Source organism: Melanostigma gelatinosum, assembly GCF_949748355.1.
Source record: "Melanostigma gelatinosum genome assembly, chromosome: 7".
NCBI lineage: Eukaryota > Metazoa > Chordata > Actinopteri > Perciformes > Zoarcidae > Melanostigma > Melanostigma gelatinosum.
This window is the reverse complement of record NC_136640.1, coordinates 27849965-27869966: the sequence shown is the minus strand read 5'-3', so window position 1 is coordinate 27869966 and position 20002 is coordinate 27849965. Positions and strand designations below refer to the sequence as shown.

At 41.7% G+C, this 20002-nt stretch overlaps 1 protein-coding gene and 1 pseudogene across 3 annotated transcripts in view; one reads left to right on the top strand and one right to left on the bottom strand.

Annotated features, from left to right (window-relative positions):
* The first annotated feature begins 475 nt into the window (after positions 1 to 475).
* Positions 476 to 9490, top strand: LOC306780110 (protein NLRC3-like; annotated as a pseudogene). Its single transcript has 6 exons — positions 476 to 601; positions 890 to 975; positions 3512 to 5292; positions 7178 to 7363; positions 9228 to 9384; positions 9478 to 9490. The product of its transcript is annotated as a protein NLRC3-like (transcript).
* Positions 9491 to 13972: 4482 nt separating this feature from the next.
* Positions 13973 to 20002, bottom strand: part of tpst1 (tyrosylprotein sulfotransferase 1) — a 68831-nt gene continuing 62801 nt past the window's right edge. The window contains exons 4-6 of one of the 2 annotated variants that reach the window (XM_079272028.1): positions 16275 to 16325; positions 15679 to 15747; positions 13973 to 14348 (exon numbers count right to left, since the gene is read on the bottom strand). In XM_079272028.1, the coding sequence (XP_079128154.1) occupies positions 15712 to 15747; positions 16275 to 16325 (87 nt within the window). In that variant the 3' untranslated portion in view covers positions 13973 to 14348; positions 15679 to 15711. The remainder of the gene's footprint in view (positions 14349 to 15678; positions 15748 to 16274; positions 16326 to 20002) is intronic. The other variant, XM_079272029.1, reaches the window with a different exon arrangement.

Below are 20002 nucleotides of genomic sequence, written 5' to 3'. Positions count from 1 at the left end.
CCTGCACTATTTAGGCTTTCTGTAACGCTTCCCAAATGATCCACACATTTCAGTGTATTGAAACAACTTGTTTCCCTCAATGTCTAACACATACACAATGTGCCTCATGCTTACCGTTATGATACAGATTCCTCTTTTTCAAGGGGCTGAATAACACATTCATGCTCATCGCTCTCCAATCATTGCTCGCCACAGTGTGAACAAACAGCTGGTGCGCATTCACAGCAGAAGGAGAGAAGCTGAAGGCTGAGGCAGGGTGAGTGTTAATCCAACATTTGATTGTGTTACTGTCAAAGTGTGTGAGTCACTTTTCTCCCTGTGGACTGTAGAGGACACACATGTTAGAATGAACGTTTGCTTTTATTATACTGTGTGTGTGTGTGTGTTACTTCCTGTTCTCTCGTCTTGATTCTGGTGTCTCCTCTCTCATAGTCAGTGTTACTGTTTTACTCTCAGACTGACTTCAGATCAGAAGATGAGTGGTTGTGAGGAGGAAGAGGAGGACAGAGCAGAGTCTCGTCTCCGGCTGTCTGTCTATGAAGAGTGATTCGTCCAAAGGTCCTCCAGACCTCAGTAAAGAAGCTGGACCCTCAGACACACAGTAAGAGAACTTCTACTAACTCATTCATAGGAGTCATTTTCAGTTCCTGTAGCTCTGACAATGTGTTCTGTAGATTTAGAGGTTTTGAGTTGAGTTTGAGGTCTTCCTCTTAGTATCAGTGACAGCTGTCAGTCACCTAGAAAAGCTGTGATGTAATCTAAGAGGACTAATACAAACTTTAAAAGCTTCTAAATATCTGCAGTAACAGTAGTTTGTGTATTCATATCTACTTTAATGTCTTTGTTGTTCTCAAAGATTCATTCTGAATAAAATCATCTTGATTTGCAGAGTTCATGACCCATCACTAATGCGCACAAGCATCGGCTCTGAGAGCCGGCTCTTTGTAGTGAATCAGAAGAGCCGGCTCGCATCGAGTGAGAGCCGGCTCCCAGTTTTTTGCCCATTTGCTGCTTAGGTTTCACTTTCAGTGCTCAGTCCCAGCTCTGGTTACGACAGAGGTCTGTTATGATTGGTCAGCATGGCGACCAGCAGGCGGCATTCACGTGAGAATTAAGGATGTGTAAACAGAGAGGGGGCGGGGCAGACACACCACTTGACTCCACTGCAAGTGAAGAGAGAGACAGAGCGGTGAGGACTGAGGAGCGTGTGTGCGTCTTGCATTGTCGTGTAGTTTAACTATGAGTGACACTAGAAAGCGAAGCAGCATCTGGCTGCAGTTTAAAGTTATTGGGAACAACAAAGCAGAGTGCCTTCACTGCAAAACGAAGGTCACTATAAGAGCAGGTTCCACCACAAACCTGCATAGACATATCAGAACTGTCCATCCTACAGTGCAGTTAGAGGAGAGAGGGCAAGCCAGCTCACCATCTACTGATCCTGGTGTGTCTCATACCAGAACAACAGCTGCTGTAACGTCTACTGCCATGCGTGCAAGTATAACCTCTCCTACTGCAACTCAAAGCAAAATAAGTCAGTTTTTACCTAAACTGATGACCCCAGCCAAACAGCACAGTATTGATGATGAGTTGGCTAAAATGGTAGCTTCTGATTTTCAACCCTTTTCCATTGTGGAGGACAAAGGAATGAAAAACTTTGTCAAAGCCCTAAATCCCACATACACTCTACCCAGTAGAAAAACACTTTCCCAAACAATGATCCCAAAACTATATGACACAGAACGTGCATTATGGCAAGAAAGGGTGAAAAAAGCTTAATTGAAATAAACAAACGTAAGAGTGGTTTTGTCACAGAATAAATGCACAGAATTAGGCAATTATAAGGTCTCTCATAAAAACACTGAAAGCAAAAGGGTTTTCAACACATAAACCATGATTTGTTTTCAAAGTTAAGGTAAAATATAGGCTACAAAAGATCCTAAATAAAGAGCCGTTCGGGAGTCGAAAGAGCCGGCTCTTCTTTGGGAGCCGAGTCAAAAGAACCGGCTCTCAGAAAAGAGCCGAACTTCCCATCACTATGTTCAAGACCGGCATCCTCGATCCCCTCCCCTTCCGTTCCTACGGCTTGTTTGCGCAAATACGTCACAAAACATGTCCGTATGTGGTATCCCAGCATGCCCAAACTCCTCATCTTTGCAAAGAAATCATCGATTTTCTTTCATTTCTTACGGTTTCTCCACAAAAGGAGCCCACACACACACTGTCCAAAGTCGCCATAACCGCTGCAAGTCGTATCTTGCAGCATTTCGACGGAAAAAGACACATTACAGACCCGACAACGTGCTAGCGGATGTTACCATGGAGCTACTGCCTTCAGAAAACGCTAGTACTTATAGTACAAACCTTATCCTCCTCTTCCATAAGCCGTCAACCAACGTTTGCGTAACTGAGCTATTCTCATTCTCGTTTGTGCGCTCGGTCGCAGCCATTACGCACAGCAAGTCCGCTACTCACACACCATGTCTTCGACCATATATACATAGTTTTTGCAATTTGCAAAGGCTAAAAATAAAAGGAAAATAATATAATATCAAAATATAAAGGGAGAAACACCTTTAGTGTGTCAGAATATCATGTGGTTACCATGTGTCCATTTGGGTCTCCAAATGTCCTTTTAGAGCTCCGCCTGGATCTCTTCATGAAGAAACTCTGTAGAATGGTCATACTTTGTCCAATCTTCTTCAAATGTGAGGCAGTTGTTCACTGATAGTGTAGTTACAGCCCTATACTGTCCTTTACCTGTACAGATACAGCCACCGGCAGTTATTTATACTGAAAGATACTTTTTTATTTTATGCGGACAAAAATCTTAAATTTTGACTGACTCCAAAGGCCCACTGCTCTGTTTCTGTATGACCTACAGGTTGTCTGACACTTTTGATGCATATAGTAAGAGTGGGCCCCGGGACACTTTGTACTTGAAAAGTTGGGCCCTGAGGTCAAAAAGGTTAAGAACCCCTGGTCTAGAGCCCAGTCTGGGTTAGCTCACAGCTGATAACGTGTCATCAAAGTGTAGCCCCGCCTCCTGTTACCCCTCAGCCATGTCGAGAGCCGTGTGGAAGCAACAGAAACGCTCTGAATTCACTATTCAGCAGCTTTAACTCATGAAACAGGTGAGACTGACACAGGTGGAACAAATCCAGGCGGGACAGACAATCACAAAGACATAAAGTGATCTTTCAAAATAAAACAGGAAACCGACCATGTCAAATCCCAGCACCATGACAGAGACGGTCTCCTCCCTCAAACCAAAGCCACGCCTGTAGCTACACTGACTGGATCAACACTGTCTGTGCTGGTGACCAGAGAGAAAGCTCTCTGTGTTCACATCTCACTACTTTAGTAGCGTCTGACTGAATCGAACTGAAAGTTGCTTTCACTCATGTGTCCCCGTTTGTCGGTTCAGATATCAGCCTGTTATTGTTTACTGATTGTTTGAGTCAAATCAATATCATATCTTCTCTATATGTTCTCTCTGGTTTCTCTGTTTCAGGAGATAGTGGTCTGCAGGAGGTTTTAGATGAACATAAGATCAGTCTGAAGAAGAGATGTGAACGTGTGACTGGAGGAAGTGATGAAAGAGGAAGTGGAACCCTCCTCAACAGGATCTACACTGAGCTCTACATCACAGAGGGACAGAGTGAAGAGGTTAATACCCAACATGAGGTGAGGCAGCTTGAGTCAGCTTCCATGATGAAGACCCTCTATGACACTCCGATCAAGTGCCACGACATCTTTAAAGCCTCAGCTGACCAACAGAGACCCATCAGAGTCGTTCTGACAAATGGCGTCGCCGGTGTTGGAAAAACCTTCTTGGTGCAGAAGTTCACTCTGGACTGGGCCGAAGGTTTGGAGAACCAAGATGTCAGTCTGGTGGTTCTGCTTTCGTTCAGGGAGCTGAACTTGATCAAAGATGAGCAGGACAGTCTTCTCAATCTGCTCCATGTTTTCCATCCAACATTACAGAAGGTCCCAGCAGAGAAGCTCTCTGTCTGTAAAGTTGTGTTCATCTTTGATGGTCTGGATGAAACCAGACTTTCATTGGATTTCATCGACAATGAGGTCGTGTCTGATGTCACACAGAAGGCATCGGTCAACGTGTTGCTGACGAACCTCATCGAGGGGAAACTGCTTCCCTCGGCTCTCGTCTGGATAACTACCAGATCTGCAGCAGCCAATCGGATCCCTCCTACACATGTTGACAGGGTAACAGAAGTACGAGGCTTCACCGACCCCCAGAAGGACGAGTACTTCAGGAGGAGGTTCAGTGATGAAGAGCTGTCCAGCAGAATCATCTCACACATCAAGACATCCAGGAGCCTCCACATCATGTGTCTGATCCCAGTCTTCTGCTGGATCACTGCTACAGTTCTGGACCACATGTGGACTACAGACCAGAGAGGAGAGCTGCCTGACATGTACTCACACTTCCTGCTGGTCCAGACAAAGAGGAAGAAGCAGAAGTACCATGAGGGACATGAGACGAGTCCTCAGGAGCTGACGGAGGCTGACAGGGACATTCTTCTGAAGCTGGGGAGGCTGGCGTTTGAACATCTGGAGAAAGGAAACATCATGTTCTACCAAGAAGACCTGGAGCAGTGTGGTCTTGATCTCACGGAGGCGTCGGTGTTCTCAGGAGTTTGTACAGAGATCTTCAAAAGAGAGAGCATGATCTTCCAGAAAACAGTCTACTGCTTTGTTCATCTGAGTGTTCAAGAGTTTCTGGCTGCAGTATACATGTTCCACTGTTTCACAAATAGGAAGACAAAGGTACTGAAGGACTTCATGGGAAAAGACTACAAGTATTCATACTCTTGATATCTTCCTGAAGAGAGCCATGGAGAAATCCCTTGAAAGTCAAAATGGCCACCTGGACCTGTTTGTCCGCTTCCTTCATGGCCTCTCTCTGGAGGCCAACCAGAGACTCTTAGGAGGCCTGCTGGGTCAGACAGACAACAGTCCAGAAACCATCCAGAGAGCCATCAAGAACCTGAAGGAGATGAACAGTGATTTCATCTCTCCTGACAGAAGCATCAACATCTTCCACTGTCTGATGGAGATGAACGCGCTCTCAGTACATCAGGAGATCCAAGAGTTCCTGAAGTCAGAGAACAGATCAGAGAATAAACTCTCTGTGATCCACTGCTCAGCTCTGGCCTACATGCTGCAGATGTCAGAGGAGGTTCTGGATGAGTTCGACCTGAAGAACTACAAGATATCATATGTGGGACGATGGAGACTGATTTCAGCTGTGAGGAACTGCAGAAAGGCTCAGTAAGTCCAGATGTGATTAACTTTATGAATCAGTGTAGATCAATCATTTAGTTATTCTAATACAGACACTATGAAATTCATATTCTTAAAATATAGTTCCAGTTGTTTAATACAAAATCATAATTCAGTGATATTTCATCACAGATGTTCTTGATGTTTCAAATGCTGCGAGTGAAAACATGTTTCAGTTGGTTTAGTTTTCACTGTGAAGTTAATGAACACAGTTATTCTATTTATTTCTAATGATTGTTATATTTTATATTGATATAATTCTTCCTCTATTTATCTTCCTTTGGGTGATGGAGGCGACATGCAAACCTGCTGAAACAAATGAAGGACTTTAGAGGTTGTGTTTGAGCTTTTATCCCAACATGTAGCAGTATTTTACAGTCATCACTTCATGTACTTTAGTTATTAATACATCAGGAGGTTCTACAAGGTGTCTGACATCATCTTCTATCTATTTTAGATAAATGTTTGTTAAATGTTGACCCTGTTTGGCCCTCAACGTAGTCCCAGTTATTTTGGCCTCTCTGTGATTGAGTTTGACACCCCTGTCCTAGAGTATGAGAATAAAGTTAGTACGACAACATTAAGTAGCCAATGAGAGCACAGGAGGACACATGTTCACACTACTTCACAGCCAGTGGGCCTTAATGATGGTAGTAGTGAGGCCAGAAAAGAGTCCACATGTTTTCATACGTTGCTGGTTTCCTCCTCAAACTATTCAACATCTTTTCAGGTCAACTGCAGGATGTTCTGCGAGGCTATGCTAAACTAGCTTAATAAGCAAAACAACACGCACAAACTCACGCTACATTCTCCCCGCAGCGTTTAGGCAGCTGTTTCCTACTGATTCAAACAGGGCTAAGCAATCGCCACACAATCCCCATTTCTCCAGACCATCATTCTTGTTTGTAAAAGAAAACAGCCCAAACTGATTCAATTATCCGGACACTAAACCCACGCAGGACGGTATGCTTCGTAATTAATGGACAATGCATTTGGTCAAAATCGATGTAATTTAACATATGGGGTCAGATCAGTCTCAATAATCACAAATGCACACAGAAAGACTCACGAATGCGCACAGAACAATTCACAAATATATTCGATTTATAAATGCACACAGAAGGATTTACAAATAAATTTGACTCACAAATGCACGCAGAAAGATTCACAAATACATTCCAATGCACAAATAAATAAATTATGATTTATATAAATGTAAAAAAAAAATCACAAATATATTTCTGCAGTTGTAAGTATGTCTGATAATTCACAACTTTATCTTCATGTGTGTAAGAGATGACATTTAAATATACACCTTGAAAACTGCAAACCTATCTACTTCTTTTTTATGTTTGTTAAATTCTCAGTAATGATAACTAAATGATGCTTACAAACAAAAACACTTTAAAGACTCGACAATATGTATTTTAATATTGTCACTGTTGTAAATTGTGTGTGTGTGTGTGAGTGAGACAAGAGTGTAGGAGGGGTTCCGGACCCGGGGGGGAGAAGAACACAGCTGTTCACTGCTTGCTGCCTGGTTATTGTGTTAAAAATGTCACTTTGAGGCTCAGAAAAGAATGTTTACGACAAAAAAATATAATTATAACTATTTAATCATATACAGACATTATGGAAGCCTCAATGTAACGACACTTTGTCTCCCTTCATCTGCACATAAAAAAAACAAAGATTAAAAGTCTGCAGGTAGGAGAGAGAGTGATGAGAGTTATTGTTTCATGTGAAACACAGTGAGATACGATTAGCTGAACCACTGATGTGAAGAGATAATGTTCATCAAAACAGGAAGCAGGAAGTAAATATTAAGTGTCCTCTTTCACAATAATATTTTGTAATATTTGTGTCATTCCAGACTTTCTTGTGAACTCTCAGAGACTCACTGTGAAGTTGTGGTCTCAGCTCTGAAGTCCAACCCCTCCCATCTGAGAGAGCTGGACCTGAGTAACAACTACCTGAAGGATTCAGGAGTGAAGCTGCTGTGTGCTGGACTGGAGAGTCCACACTGTCGACTGGAGACTCTGAGGTCAGTTCACTGACTGTAAGGTTTCAGGATTTGCCTGAAAACAAAAGCTGAATATTTGTTAGAGTAACAGAAAGTAGAGAAATTAAGTGATTGACAGGAGAGTTTTTAGCTTCCACAGACTCATTGTGGTCCATCAGTCAGTGAAGGTGATGTCAGTCCTGATGAGGCTGTAGAGTGTGTGAGGGAGATGAAGGAGGAGGATGAAGATCTGATGACAGCAGATACAAACTCTGTGTAAACAGAGACAGGAAGACTTGAATGCAAAGCTCAATAAAGGTGAAGTTGTGAACTGTGGTGATCTTCATGGTATCAGAAGCTGATGAGGCTGCTACAGAGACAACCACACGGCTGCTGTGGTGAGATTAAAGCAGAGCTCAGAGTAATGAGCAGCAGCCTCACACAGGCCCAAATGTCTCCACTGAGCAGGCTTTCAGAACATAAGTCTCTGTTGTAATTACTAGAAAAAGATGTCAGCTGAGACCAGTCATAGTGGAAGTGGCTCTTCAACAAGTGATGATTATGAATGACATCATCAAACTGTAGATTTTGAAGGTTCTAACTTGTTTCCAAGTTCTTGTTGACAGCAGGTCTAACTGTGGTTGTTTTCATGTTTTGTCTCATTATCTGACGACACAGACCTTTTGGTTGTAACAAAAAACACATGTTCTTAAATGACCGGTTCATATTCGTTCAGGTCTTTCTCAATACAATACTCGCGTGTCCAAATGTCCATTCAAGAGTTCTTGGTGTCTGTAATCGGTCCATACTGTCTGTGATGTTCAGGACTAAATCCACAGTCTAGTTCTGTGTAGAAATGACTTGTAAAGTTGATCTGAACTAATCTGAGGCTCCACATGTATCAAGTCAGTCTGTTGTGTTTGACAGTGGCTGTATTTGAAAGCTCATACTATACGAGCAGTTTGTACTGATTTGACCAAAATGTAGCATGTAGCATGCTAACAAAAGCTAAATGTACAGTGTGACAGAAATACCTGCTGTTTTACTGATTCAGAAAGAATCTCCAGTCTACCTCTCCTTCTGTATCCCACAATGCAAAGCGCTAGAACAGCACATTCTTCATTCTATTTCATCACAAAATTCACTAATGAGAACTTTTGAGGAGAGAAATCAACTTTGTAGATTTCAAATATAGTCAGTTAAATTGATGGTGAATCCACATGTACACACAATGTACTGTGTAGACAGTACTACTGTGTACATGTACACAGTGTACCGTGTACGGTGTACATGTACTATGTACTACCTTCCTCATCAGTACGTAGCAGCGGGTTGAACGCTGTTTCCTTGTTGAGCTCAGTGGAGGAAGAGGAACTCAAAGAGGGAATCTGCTCCTCAATAGTCTGTAACTTTGGTTCGTCTGACTCAGACTGCTGAAGCTTCATATTAGTTTCAGCTGAACTTGTGAAGTAATTTCTTCAGTGTAGTTGTGTTATGAAGGGACCACTTCACACTCAGTGTGACAGGAGGAATGATTACTGCCACCAAGAACTCTGGTGATGGACAGATGACATTAGCTGTTTGAAGACACATGTGGACCTCTCCTGTTAAAGACATGAAGCTACGAAGCTACCAGATACACAAAGAAGAAGCTCATGTAATCAATGAAGTCATGAACCGTCTTTGAGACCAGCAGCATGGTGTTAATCTGTGTTGACATCAACAGGCGTATGAATGTTGTGGTGACATTTGGATGATGTCTGTAGAAGGCTGACATGATGATGATCCACAATAACACAATGACAAAGAGAAAAGCTCATTGATGAGGACATAGTCATGTTGAGCTACACATTTAAAACATGAACACATCTGATTGAATAATAAAATAATAAATCATTTATTCTTTATTCAGGTTGAACAGCTGCAGAGGTCAGCTGTTCTTCTCTGGCCTCAGCTCTGAAGTCCAACCCCTCCCATCTGAGAGAACTGGATCTGAGATTAAACAGTCTGAAGGATTCAGATGTGAAGCTGCTGTCTGATCTTGTGGAGAGTCCACACTGTACACTGGAGACTCTGAGGTCAGTAGAGGGATGGACTCAGTCCATGCTGGTTCCAGCAGTATTGAACTAAACACAGATCCAGTATTTCCTGTAAACCTCCAACCTTCTCAGTGAAGCTGTGTGAGGAGAACACTGAAAGTCAGCCAATCAGATGAGCACCAGCTTGTTGTGATCGTGTGTTTGAGTTGATGTGAAGACGACTGATGTTGTGTTCAAGTCTGCAGGAAATAAAGCTGTTCATCAGCTGACAGCATCTCAACATGTATAGAGACAGTGGTCCTCATCCATCAATCTGATCTGTTCTTTCTGATTGGAATATTTCAAAGAGATGAGACGTTCACATGTCACTGAGACTGTGGTTTTTATCAGCTTTGAACCATCGTTACAGTGAGCAGTGAACACCTCTCTGTTTTTGCAGTGGTGATGCGTTCAGGACCCTCAGCTCTTTATCTCCACTGTGTACTTGAGTGAAATGTGCAGAGTTAACAGACTTGATGTTGTTGTGGAATATTTCCTTTACAAGTTCAGGAGTGAAGTTGGTTTTATCCAAAGTGTTTAACATAAAAACAGAGTCTTGATGAATGATCAAAGTTTCATTATTATTTAATGTTTGCAAACAGAGAACACAAAACACAACCACGTATTGCAGTGAACTGTGAATATGCTCTAGAGACGATGAATCAAAACAAGGTATTTATACCGGCCGGCACAGAGGAGCAGATAACACACCGGAGACTAAGGCAAAAATGTTTAGTCTAACAAGAAGCAGTTGATATAGAGAAAGAACACGTCGGTTGTTTGTCCCGACTAAGATAGAAAAGTGACCTTTGTACTAGACCAAATAGGTCAATGTGTTCAGACATCCAGACAATGAACTTTCTAACAGCAACATATCTCACAGAAAATATGATGAGGAGGTTAAAACATTTTTTATCATTACAATGTCCAAAGTGTGTGCAGGTGTGTGAGCTTGGAGCTCAGTGTGTTCACTCCAATACGTTAAGATGAGAGCTGGAAGGACTGAAGTCCTGCTGCTCTTTCCACTGGATGTGCTGCATCCTGATGACTGACAGCTGATGAAGGGAGTCGCTGCAAACACTCATTCATATCTTCTTCTTCTTCTCTCCTCAGATGGAAGGGACATCACTGGGAGTGAGTCCACCATCATCTCTGTGATCCTCTGGATCTGATCAGAGGGTCATCAGAGGATCTGGACTCTAACAGCCCTGCTGCTCCTCAAACCTTTAAAAGCACATTTAGATCAATGAATCAGTTTATTATCAACATTAACTGAAGTTCGATTCATCTCCAGAGACACTATTTCATAGATCAATAACGGTGACGTGATTATGAAAAATGAAACGGTGAAATGTTCCACTGCTGCTTTACAGTTACACTTTCAGAATTTGATCATTTGACTAAGATTGTGTTGAGATTTGATAAAGGACAACTGAGGTGCAGTCATTGGTGTAGAGCAGGGGTCGCCAATTGGCGGACCGCGGTCCGGATCCGGACCCAGACGCCGTTGTATCCGGACCCAGGACCTAAAATCTATTTTATTTTGACAGAGCGCTTCTATTTTAACCTGCGCAGCTTTTTCAGCCTTTACGGCACTCGTTCAGCGGTGCAGGAAATACACCGACCAATGCGGTGTAAATCACATCACGTGACGCAGCTCAGCCAATCAAATATGAGTATTCTGACAACTTTCCTGAATCGAGTGAGATGTACACACACCGGGGGAGAGACGAGGGAAGAGCAGGAGCATATTACGTGAGTCAGAGAAGTTATTTCACATGACGTTCACCAAGAATGAACAGACTCTTATAGGTTCATTCTTCACACGGACAGTTTATAACCAGTGTGTCTCTTATGTTTAGAGACCGTGACGATTATTAAAAGCGGTAAATGAAGCGACACTACGATACAAAGCACAACTCTTTTGAGCAAACGCACCCACTAATGTCTGAATGAAGACACAGAAAATAAACCTCAGAGCCCAATATGATCAGAATCCTAACGCATGAATTCACTGACCAACCATGATGTTAACAGAGAGAATAGAACTGAAACAAGTGGTTTAATTAATATTAATAACCACAGATAAAGTCCATGCACACTAATTTCTCTTGTTAGAAGATGAGAAAAATATAATATCGTGGCTTTATTGATTGACATCACTTCACACCTGAATGAACTGAATTTAAAGCTGCAGGACAATTCAGTGAAATTTATTTTTCTAAAATGAATTACTTTATTTTAAGATGCAAATTTTTGAAAACCTTTCTATTATGTCAGTTATTCTTTAGTCCAGCCATTATTGTACTTGAAATGAGAAGAGCATTTATTAATGTATTTCTATGTATTATTAATGTAGAATCCATCCAGTTCAATTTGTAATAATAATTGTTAAAATATAATTGATGTGTACTTTCTTTATTTGATTTGACAGTTGTTGACTACACAGAGACGCTACTACTACGAGACGTCTTGAATATATATATATATACAAACATACATATATATACACACGTATATATGTATGTATATATATATACATATAAATCCTTCTGTGTGCATTCGTAAATCGAATATATTTGTGAATCTTTCTGTTTGCATTTGCAATTATTGAGACTGATCTGACTCCATACAAGGGAGACAAGACGAGTGGTAAAAGTAATAAATATACATTTATTTAAAGAATTTACATCAAACTGAACTACCAAACAAAACAAATAAGCAGCCGTGTCATCCAAACAAGAGGCAGAGAGGAGGGCAAGCCAAAGAAGAGGGGCAGCCTTTAGAGCTGGGACCAAACCAGGCTCAGTGACCGATTAACATCCTGAAAGACAAACAGACAACAGGACACAGACCCTGAGTGGAGGGGAAGTCGTCACACATGGTACAACTAATGAGGACTATTCAGTAGTGATTCATTATCATATGTGGAAATGATGTTCACTTGTGTGCCATGGTGGCCATTTTACATTGTGCCATAACCAAATGATGTATTTCACATCATATATCCTGAACCAAACATGACACAGAAAAGGGAATGTCCACCCCGATGGTTTGGTGGTCAAGGATTATACAAAATAAGAAGTCATTACTTTTTAAACAGTGAATAGTTAAAAGGGAATTGTGAGAAGCAAATCACAGTATCTGAGTACTTAGACTATGTGGCTTTTAGAGCCCAAACCGTGTGTTCCTTAACCCTGACAATACAGTGACTGCAAAGACTAGACAAATATTCAATATGATCACAATAACATAGCTTGAAAAGAAGATGTTGATTTGGCTGGTGAAACTGTAGAGATTGTGAAGTTCGGCCTATGGTGGTCAGGAGTTACAGTGGGATTAAGCAGCTTGCTAATTGTAAGCGTTTTTAGAGGCTTTGACTTCCGATATGCTTTCATTTTATTAAATGTATCAATCCACACAGATGCCACGAGATGCGTGTCTCGCTTAGACCAGGGTACCAAATCCAACGGCGTGATGTATCACGGCTTGCTGTTGTCCGTCAGCTTGTGTTTTTCACTGCAGATTCACCCCCCGGTGGGCGCCGCTCACATCTCACATAGGTCTTGCTTCCAATTGGGGATTCCCAGAAGGGTGTTGTGGTGCATCAGGGAAAACGACTGTGGGGTGATATTACTTTCCGATTTGTTGACCGAGTATCTCGATGGCATCAGCTGGGAGGGACGCCAGGCTGCAGAACACGACAAATGAACTCGATCTACATTATGTATGAAACTGCCAATCAGATAATTATTTCTTGTCGATACCAAATTGCCGGAACGCTGTTCCTGATTGTTCTAACCCACTTTAGCTCCTGCCTATGATAGACAAAACATGAAGTGCTCTCATCCAGCGCCTGATTGAGACCTCAACACACTACCAGCTTGTAAACATTCATAGAGTGCTACATCAGGATGAAGGAGTTTCCGAAAGGACAAGATATACACACTGACATTTGAAAAATGGTGATCGATTCTTTAACTATAGTGCATTATATATATATATATATATATATATATATATATATATATATATTGCTTTCATCAGTCTATATTATCTTTATACATAGTCTACCTCATTAGAGCCGCTAAAACCAACATAAGCAGCTCTAATGAGGTTTATACTTTGCAGAAAATCAATGCAATGTTTGTAGACTATGTTACACGTTGACAGTTTAGTGTTTTTTTAAATGTTGTACACAGATTTCAAACATATATTGGTGAAGATTTTACTTGAATGTAATGTATTATTAAATAAGAGGCTGTTCATTCGTGAGCTGCTGGCTTTCCTTTGAAGCTCTGCATGTGTTCCTTTTGGTTTATAATTGTTCTCCTCAAAGACATGAACGCTGCTACTCAACAGTTTCACATCAACGACAGATCTAATGACTGTGTGTGATGTAAAGTCGATTGTCGACTATTATAGGATTCTAGGACTTAGAACTGCAATTATCAGGACTTACTGAAGGATTTTCACCAGATTTGTCCAGGTATTTTTACTCTCCATCTTTGTTTCATTTTCTTTTTACAAATAAGCACATAAAACCAGACTGACAACAGGTTAAAAAAAAAAAGTTTATAATGTCAGTACCCATGAGGTTTCACAATACAAAGGCATGAAAAAAGTAACATTAAAATAGGTATGGCATCTTCCAAAAGCTCATTTTCCATTCATAAATGCTTCTTGCGATATCAGTTCACTGCAGTTTCTTACAACAGAATCACAGAGATATTTTTCTAAAAAGCCAGAAATCATTTTTTTAAAACTCGAGCGTGACGCGACACGAAAAAGTAACAATCAGCAGACATTCTGTGGTTGTGAGAAGTATTAGTATCATATGTTGCACAACATCGAAGGCCAAGAGTTCTCTGGTGAGGAGACGGTCCTGCTGTGACATTTGAAAGGTGCCGAGGCCTTCCTCGCGGTGAGATGGGCGACACGGTGATTCCACTGCCCCTGGGTTCCTGTTCAGAGACAAGAGAAATGATCGTCTTAGTTCAAATCAAAGCAGAGTTGGTTTTAGTGTAAAATCAGGAGCGACTCTGACCAAACATTTCATGACTGTTTGATGACCTCAGTCAGAGACATTAATCAAAGGCTGAGAACCTTTGTTGTTGTAATGCTTTGAGTCAGTTGTCCACTAGCCACTACCTACTCTGACCATAAAGGAAAAGTTCACACATTTTGGGAAATAACCGTTTTCACTTTCCTGCTTATAATTAGATGAGAGGATCTATACCGCATCAGAGCATTACAACTGGAAACAGGGACCAGCAGTGACCTGGCTCTGTTCAAAGGTAACATCATCCTACCAGCACCCCCAAAGCTGAATAATGACCAGCTAATATCTTGTATCTTCTTCCATTATTGCAGGACAGTTGACACACAAAACATATCCCAACATGTTGTTATTTACAGCAGCAGTAACATTGACACCAACAGCTCATGTGATGATAAGTCAAGACAAGTCAAGCTTACTGTTCCACATCTGTTAAATTACACTCAACACTGACATTGCAACAATACGGCAAACTAGGAAATGAAATGTTGAGGGATAACACGTTGTGTTTAGGAAGGCTGATGGGACGCATTACACAACACTTTCAATCATCCACCACGTTTTGTAAAATTGCCAATGTTTGAACTAAATAGTTGATTTCTCGGCTTCTAAATTCACAAGAAGTGAGTTTAACGATCAAAAAGCAGATGGAAATTAGAAAATAAAAACTACCGTTCTTCAGATGGGGTAGCCTCTCTTCCAAATACGGGGACAAAAAAACGTGAGCTACCATGGCTGAGTCACTCATACTGATACTAGTGTCTAGTTATACTAGTGGGCTAGATAAGTTAGCATCATAGCATTTAGCAGCAAGTAGCCTAACAGAGGCAGAGTAAGGCCGGGTATGTCTACGGGAACCCACATGCTCTGGACGGATCGAGCAGCTGGAACATATCACCCTGCAGCGGCGCTTTTATTTAGCAAGACCCACCCTGTTCACTATTCACACTAGTGCTAGGATTACGCGAGGAGATGCACTGTGAATAAGGATCAGTCGTCTTATTTTGATGAAAAATTTGTACATAAGCAGGAATGTATCACGCCACGGAAGTGTATTGACTCCCTTTAGAAAACCTCTCATTTGACTGAAACGCACAGTCTTGGTTCTGGTTCTCCTGTGCCCTTCCCTCCAGTGGGCCCAGCAGTATGGCCAGGATCTCCAGCAGTGTGGTGTCACTGTTGGTTCTTAATCTACACAGTAACAAGCGCAGATAAATGCAGTGCAGGAGCTGTACCTGTGTGTTGAGGTGACGGCATTCTCGCTGCTTCTAACTGGGGTTGGGTCTCTCTGCAGACTTCTGAATCTGTATGGAGAAACCAAGAGCAAACATACAGACACAAGTTACAGTGTGTGCTCTCGGGATGACAGGCAGCATTGTGACAAAGAAAGGACATACGCTACTTGTCAGTCATTTATTGCATTTCCAACCTCATTCAATGAACAAAGAGGCAGATTGCGCTGATACAAAGGCATCATCAGCAAATAGACAGTAGATGCAGGTTCCTCCGACTACCAGCGGAGGGCAGAAGAGTTCTTCAGCCAACATCAGCCATTTAAACCAAGAAACAAGGCAACACAAAGAGACTAACAAACAATGAACCACTTAAGACCAAAACATGATGACAACCAGAAAACAACAACAAGCTGCATTATATGGCAAGAAACTAAAGTCAAAAACAAGAGATGTGTAAATGTGAGCAGATGGAAATCTGTATGGAGATCTTCAACTCAGTGGCAGATGGTTTAACTCAAATTAGACAATAAAAAAATGACTGAATTTGAAAAAAGAAAGAAGAAAAAGCTCAACAACAGGCAGAAATGTTACTGTACCTGTGATTGTTCTTTTAGGAAATCTGGTAGCTGAAATTCACCTTTAAAGACCTGGAAAAACAAAGGACCAGGTTTAGAGCTCCACAAATTCATTGAATCTGCATGAATTCATCATCTGGATCACCATGGCGAAGATTTACTGGCTCATTCCTTTACTTTAGCAAAAATGACTTGTATAGCCCTCAGGAGTAGCAACTTCATGAACTTCTTTAATGATCAAATTCTAATGATTGGAGACAACATTAATCCCCTCAACTGGTACCCATTTATTCTCAAATACAGGAACCGTAGAAACCGCTGTAAAACCTGATATATATTTAGATTTCCTTTCTCCCATCAACGTTCACAACTGTTTTTATGTCTAAGCCATCCAGTTGTATCTTAAACCCCATCCCCACCAGGCTGCACATAGAAGTCTTACCTTAGTTAGCACCTCTTTACTAATCAACCTAGTGGTACAGGCCATGTACCACTGTCCTTCAAAGTAGCAGTAGCTGTAGTTAAACCTCTTCTTAAGAAGCCCACTCTTGATCCAGAGGTGTGGACTAACTATAGGCCGATCTCTAACCTTCCCTTCCGCTATAAGATCTTTGAGAAACCAATCGCAAATCAGTTGTGTGACTTTCTACATAACAATAGTTTGAGGATTTTCAGTCAGGATTTAGAAAGCATCATAGCACAGAGACAGCACTGGTGAAAATGACTAACGACCTTCTGATTGCATCAGCCAAAGGACTCGTCTCTGTTCCCTGTTCTTTTTAGTGCTGCATTCGACACCATTGACCACCACATCCTGTACCTCTTGAGCCCAAGTGCCCCTGTTTTCGGGGGCTGTGGAGAAAGCTTAGCATATACCATTGAAAAAAATGCACTTATCAGCAACAAATATAATGATGTTATACACATGTTATATACCTGATTTAAACAGCAAAGCCTGGGCTACAAGATCACGTAAGCCGTTTTTACATACTCCAAACACAACTAAACAACAAACTATAAGAATGGCCAAATATCAAAATCCGTATAGCGGCACCTAGTAGCGAGTGGGTTGCCACTCGCCACATTTCTGGCTCTATCGCTGCGGTATTTTATGCAATACGCACACACGATACCCCAAAAGAAAGCAGACAGTCCACAGATGCCGCACATATCAAACAAATCCAGCTACAAGCATCAGCGAGATATGAGCCAAAGAACACCAACAACATAAACACCATTATCGTTTATGATCTGCAAAATTCAATTTGTGCTGTGTCCCATCTTCATTTACCCTTAACCAGTAACATATATTCCAGGGATTCCCAAAGTGTGGTGCGCGCACCCCTGGGGGTGCGCGAGCTGCCTCTAGGGGGTGCGCGAGAGGAAAAGTGCAATGGCGGTCTGATGGTGTAATATTAAATATTTTAAAAAAAATGTAATTTAAAAAGTGGGATTTTTCACAAAATAAAAACATGAATTATAAAAATTCCCATTGTAAGATTTAAAATGAAAAACGTACAATTTAATAAATGCACTTGAGGTCCTTCCGGCAGACTTGCCGCCTGCCGCCAGTGGTACACACTAGCCAGCCTAGCTTGTGCGGCTAACGTCAGCTAACAGCGAACTTCATGCATTCAGCAATATTCATTTAAATGTGCTAAACTGGCTGAAATCGGGGAAACTGTCAGGTGGGACATCTGAAGCTATCAGTGGTAAAAGAGGAGAGAGAGAGAGACAGAGAGCGAGAGAGAGAGAGCGAGAGAGCGAGAGAGAGCGAGAGAGAGCGAGAGAGAGGAATCGGAGGCGAGGGGAACGGAGCCAGAGTCAGAGGAAGATGAGACGGAGGAGACCGAAAAGGAGGAAGGGTTAGCAGACAAATCGGGAGCACATCGGCCCATCGAGTCAAGGTGAAAAAAGAGGAAACGAGAGAGCATCAGACTGGGAAAAAAAAGAGGAAATATGATGAAAAGTATGTGTGTCTGGGCTTCACTTGGATTGGCAACGCAGATTCCCCAAAGCCACAGTGCGTGGTGTGCAGTGAGGTTCTGGCTAACAGTCTGAAGCTCTTATTTACGTCGCCACCTGAACACCAAGCATGCCAGTGCAAGTCAAAAGCCCCTTAATGTTTATATCGAAATTGGAGGAGTTACAAAACAGCCAAAAACAACTGCAGTCTCATTCATGTGTTGGGTCTATAAATGACGCACTACGGGCTTCATATCTGGTTACAGAATAGCGAGAAAGGGGCTACCGCACACAATCGCCGAAGACGTGTGCTTGCCAGCTGCCAGAGAGATGGTGGAATGTATGATTGGGGAGAAAGAAGCAAAAAAGTTGGACATGATCCCGGTGTCCAACAACACTGTGTCGCCGCATCGATGCTTTGTCCGAAGACATCCTGGCTACATTAGTCGCTCATTAATTGTAAATTAAATGTGATAATCTGCCTCTGAGCCTGTGCGTGTGTGCTCGCATCCGTATTGCTCTTTAAAAGTGACGCCTTGTGTCACTGAAAGTTATTGAAACTTTGTTGCAGTGTTTCAGGGCGTTTTCACACCTTCAGTTTGTTTGATTTGTTCCGATTCAGGGATAATATGATACAATGTTGCAGTTGCTCCTTTGTTCGGTTTGTGTTCACACTGCAACATTTAACAGCGGACTAAATATTGTAAACAAATGCCACGCGCGAGCAAACTGTTCTCTCATTGGTCCGATTTTATTTTCAGGCTCTGTTGCTTTTTTTTTTTTATTAAGGGAGGGGGGGGTGCGCGAACCCGGTCGGGATGTAGAAGGGGGTTCGCGGCCTAAAAAGTTTGGGAACCGCTGATATATTCTGATATTTACACATCTAAACAAATCTCACAAGTGTTCCCTTTATTATAACAGCAAAAGTATTCAAATACACCTTGTGGTTGCAGAGATATACTCTTTTTAATATGGGTATGCAATTTTCGAGCAGAGGCCTAAAAAATAGGGTTGGAGTTCAAGAGGTTTTAAACAACTGGAACATTTAATTGGCATCAGAGGAACCACACTAAACTGGTTTGAGTCCTGTTTATCAGATCGATCCCAGTCTGTATACGATGAATCCTCCGTGAACACCAACGTTAGTTCCAGAGTTCTACAAGTTCTGTGCTGGACCGATTCTATTCACCTTATATATGCTTCTATTAGGTAATATTATCAGAAAACATTCCATAAACTTTCATTGTTATCAGAATCAGAACCAGAATCACAGATGATACCCAGTTATATCTGTCAATCAAGCCAGACGAAACCAACCAGTTAGCCAGCCTTAAGGACCTACAAACCTAGATGACCCGCAACCTCCTGATGTTAAACTCAGACAAACCTGAAGTTATTACTTGGACCTGAAAACCTCAGAAATAAATTATCCAATGATTAGTCAAGTATTGCCCCCTTGTCATCCAGCACCACCGTAAAGAATCTCAAAGTCATCTATGATTGGGCTATGTCCTTAACTCTCACATAAAACAAACTTTAAGTACCGTCTTTCTTCACCTACTTAACATTGCAAAAATCAGGCACATCCAACACAATGCAGAATGAGTCAGTGCATTTTCTTTTACCTCTAGACTAGATATCTGCAATTCCAGTTTGCCAGTCTGCTCTAAGAAGTTGCTCAAGACTCCAGTTGATCCAGAATGCTGCAGCACGTGTACTGAACACAAACTAAGAAAAGAGATCGTTCTACTCGAGTCTGCATTGGCACCCCGTAAAATCTACAA